Consider the following 4682-nt stretch of genomic DNA (forward strand, 5'->3'; position numbering starts at 1 on the left):
TCTGCTACATCCGCACTAAAAATTTTAAAGCCGTCAAATTCCGTCAGCGGCCGATCTATTCATCAGACCAGCCAGCATAGTTTGCCAAGGGGTTTCACCCCCAATCTGCGCTTGTAAAATGTTTATGATGATTTGCCAAATTAAACAATTGCCAAAATAAACAATTTTTTCGCTAGTGCGGAATGGCCTTAATCCTCTTTCCTAGCTGCAGTACGGAGATTTTTTGACAACGATAATGATAACTACTATGATCATTTTATAAAACAAGAACACCGCAAACTTTTTGACTTAGCTCATCAGATCTACGTAAGAGACTTGGTCGGACGTTTAAAGTAATTTGCGCTTTAGCAGGAAAAAAGCTGAAACATGAGAGGACCTTTGTGGAGGGACGCGAATGAGTTGAGATGAGACCTTATAAGAAAAAGTTAAGACGACAAGACCCACAGAAGCTCGTCTTAGCATCAAGATCATAATATAAAACTTTATGAAACGTTCAGTTTTAAGCAGAAGCCACCAACAACTGAAATAAGACCACAGTCGCCCGGTGAACCTTCAACAATTTCGTACATATGCGCATGACACAAAGTACGGATACTAACTATAAATGTCTTGTTTAACTCCAATTCAGGTTCACCTTGCTGAAAGAGCTGATTCACCCCGAGGTGAGAGTTACGAATTCAGTATTATTAACGTAAGTAACCCGAGCGCTAATGTAAATTACTACCCATAGCTATTGGATAAATCTTGATGCACCAAGATAAACTTGGATCTTTTATAATTTTCAATTTCTTCATTTCCACCACGTTTTGGTGTCCTCCATGTTCTTCCCTCTTCCATTATCCCTCCTGGCCTATTGCTGCCAATTTTAGTTGTTTTTTTTTTTGCGCTGAATACTTTTTCCTTATTTTCTATTGTCATTAAAATAAAACACAAAAATTGGGACACTTACACAGCTACATAGAAAGGTTTCGAATGTCCTAGTAGTCGTTCGTTCACCTATTGGATCATTTATTTACGAGGTTAATATTGAGGAAATGATTGAGTTTGAATCCTAATTGTCTGAAACAGCTCAACGGAATTAAAAAAAAAAAAAAAAAGGAAAGAAAAAATCCAAGTTAGAACGCATGCCAAAAAACATTGGGCCGGTGTGTAAGTCTAGATCCTTTTAAATTGCTCAGTAACATAATATTGGTTCTTGTTTGATGTTCGTGACTGAATTTAGGTCGCCAGCTCTATTTTCCCTTACAAGGCTTCAGCACACGCAAAAGATACTTTACTAGACTCACTTTCAATTTTCAACTTTATGGCTATAGAGCAAAACACTTCTCTACCCGCTGGTTCTAACCAGCACTCAGCAGTAACCTCATGCCAGACTCTCCTCAAACAGTCTCCTGCAACGTCCACTGGTGTTTATTGGATCGATCCTGATGGTGGATCCAAGGCCAACGCTTTCAAGGCTTACTGTGACATGGATACGAATGGAGGGGGCTGGACATTAGTATGGAGCTATTCCTTTACTAACTACACTCATTTTAACGATGATTCAAATGCGATCACTCCTAGGCCAAATTGGCCGGTCAAAAATGAAGGGAATGTTCCAATCTCCACAATTTCTCCATTAAATGACACAGACTACAATGCCATGAACTTCTCACTCTGGAAAACACTCGGTAGACAGATCCTCATCAAAAGCGACATAAACAACTGGCTGTTGTGTCATCCGGCAGATGGCAGCCTGGTTGATTGGCAGAAAGGTGACGTCAACTGTACAATCACCAAATACGTGGCTGACCCAAGAGCATCAGCTTCGGCGCCTTCCAAGTTTTCACCATATATCAACTATGGACCAATGTTCCATTCGAGTGGGCGCTGGAACAGCTCCTTTTATTATTTCAATAGTTACACGTGCAAATATTGGCCTACCCATGATCCTTGTGGAAAAAATAGGCCAAACCAAAAGAAAAATGTTCTTGATCCACACGGTAACATTTATATTCGAGCTGAGTAGGAAAGACAGACAATGAGAAATCTTTACGCACGTATCATCTAGAGGACCTTGAGGGTATTAAACTGATAGAACTCTTCTTCTGTCGTAATTACTGAGAAAACCCCATCAGAAGAGAGAATTTTGAATCAGATCTTGGAGGCTGAAGGTTCAAGCTTGGTTCACTCTCGTAAGTTGACAGAAAGCAAGACACCAGTTACGCTCATCATGTGAGGTCGGGGGATTATCTTTCAGAATTTTACTTTCCCATGGAACTTTCGATAATTCAAATCACTTCGCGAAACTTTGACTTGATTAGGTTCCAATTTCTTCTTTGTTGTTGTACAACAAAATTTAAGCTCTCAATGTTTTTAATAATGACTACTTTTACCGCTGATGTTTACAAAACTCGTACCAACCACTAAACCAGATAGTGCAATCAGCTAGGGCAATTTTTAGAATAAAATGAATAAATAAGATTCATTTAAGGAAGACTGGATCAGTTACCCCATTAAATAATTGTCGCCACAGTTTTTTTTTTCATATTTCCATGGAAAGGCCAGGAGTAATGAGTAATGAGTAACGGGTTGAATAATGAGCATTAATTGATAGTAAAAACATATAACGAAGTTTGAAAATGGTATTCTGAGTGGAAACTTAGTTTGTCTTTTAGACTAATTACCTTCGAAATGCTAATAAAAACAACTTGTATTCCATGTTAAGACCATAGTGTGGTACGCTTTTCTTGATGATGAAAATGCTTTTCAAAGTGAAAAGGCTGACTCTATATTGACTTGTGCTCGAATGTATAGGAGAGAAGCTGCTTGTAAAGAAGCAAATTTCTTGGCGAACAAAACCACCCATTCGCTTTTTGACGAAGTACAACAGGCAAGAAAGGTGGAAATATTTGTAAAACGGGATGGTTCTTTCTATATAGAAAAGGTATTTCTAGAATTTTGTAGATTTTACAGATTAATATAAGTTGTGTTACCATTTCTTTCTTTACTCCGTGCGATTACAAAGGAGTGGAGTGAGAGCCGGATGTTTTGGGTAGTTTTATGCAATGGCAATTTTTTATACAACTTGTTCATGTTTCAATTTAGTTTTCACTGTCCTTTTCATTAAGTAGGAAATAAAATTTTTCTCATGTCCGTAATGTCACACAGCCGCTGTAACCTGATCAATAAAAGATCCTTAAAAGATGGGAGTCGGCATGTTTTATCGAGTCCGTTTTGTAATTATGTTTATTTTACATCTGTATCAATACATTTTCAAGTTTCGGTTGCCTCAAAAAATACTTCTCTTTTCATGTTGTGCCCGTCTACTTTAAATCAGATTACTTAAAATGACTCTGGGACAATTTTCCAACTATTGACTAAAACATTAGACGAGAGAACGGCAGAAAAGGAAAGGTGATAAAATTTAAGTTTAAAAATGAATATCTTTAAGACAAAAAGACCCCTTCCCTCAGCTTTTACAGTCATTAAAACAGAAAACTCAAACCTTAAGTTGATGAGGATCAGGTAATCAGGGCAAACATTTTGAAAAAGTGATCAGAGACAAGACTTCTTTTTGCTCGTCTTTTTAATCGAAATGAATACCTACTTTTTTTCAAATAAATGTACAAATTTAAGTGTAGCTTTCAAACTATGAATATGAGTGAAAGTTTCTTACTCAAGCGAAAGTCTGTCTGTTTTTGGCTCACTTAATAGGTTACCTTTCAAGGAGTCTCTAGTCCACAAGGTATGTGATTTTTTTACGGCAAATTTGTCCTTACACAAAGCTCAGTTCATGGTGGCTCACACTGGATTTCGTCATTTTTAAGTCACCAACTCCTCAAATGAATGATATTGCCACACCTTTTTGCGTGCTCGGTAGAATGTGTTTTCAAAAAATACCTATTCCGTCTCTAAATGTCACATTTAACACAACAGCCCTACAAAAACAACTCTTTTTTTAGGTTTATGTGTCTGTAACTTAAAGCAGAGATCGATAACCATATTTTTTGATCATAGGAAAGAACACGCCAGCACCCCGTGGATTAACCCAGCATTCAGCAGTCCCATCGTGCAAGACTCTCCTCGACCAATCTCTCCCTCCCTCCACAGGTATTTATTGGATTAATCCTGAAGGTGTGTCTCAGTCCAACGCTTTCAAGGTTTATTGTGATATGGAAGACCAGTGGTGGAGGTTGGACTCTAGTATTGAGTTAGTCCTTTACTAAATACAGCCACTTTCGTGATCGCTCAAATGCGATCACTCCAAGAACAAACTGGCCTGTTTGGTTTTATAGGTATATGCATGTTCCTGTCTCCGCAATCCCTTCATTAAATGAAACAGACTACAACGCCGTGAACTTCTCACTCAGGAAAAACTCGGCAGACAGATCCTCATCAAGAGCAACATAAACAACTGGCTGGTGTGTGATCCGAGAAATGGCAGCGTGGTAGATTGGCAGGAAGGTGATATCAACTGTTCGATCATCAAACACGTGACTGGCCCAAGTTACGAGTTTGTCCCATCGAGGTTTTCACCGAATCAAAACAATAGCTATGGGCCGCTGCTTTGCATGACCAAACGCTATAACAGCACTAATTATTATTTTGATGGTCACACTGAAAACCATAGGCCTACCCATGATCCTCTCGGAGGAAATAGTCCTAACCAAAAGAAAAATGTTGCAAATCCACATGGTAAC

At 38.4% G+C, this 4682-nt stretch overlaps 1 protein-coding gene across 1 annotated transcript; it reads left to right on the forward strand.

Annotated features, from left to right (window-relative positions):
* The first annotated feature begins 548 nt into the window (after nt 1-548).
* LOC136277039 (uncharacterized) lies at nt 549-2008 on the forward strand. The gene is made up of 2 exons (XM_066158655.1): nt 549-662; nt 1314-2008. Exons 1-2 carry the CDS (start codon nt 605-607, stop codon nt 2006-2008), a joined length of 753 nt encoding a protein of 250 aa, XP_066014752.1. The 5' UTR covers nt 549-604.
* Nucleotides 2009-4682: the final 2674 nt, after the last annotated feature.

This window comes from Pocillopora verrucosa, chromosome 11 (genome assembly GCF_036669915.1).
Source record: "Pocillopora verrucosa isolate sample1 chromosome 11, ASM3666991v2, whole genome shotgun sequence".
Classification (NCBI taxonomy): Eukaryota; Metazoa; Cnidaria; class Anthozoa; order Scleractinia; family Pocilloporidae; genus Pocillopora; species Pocillopora verrucosa.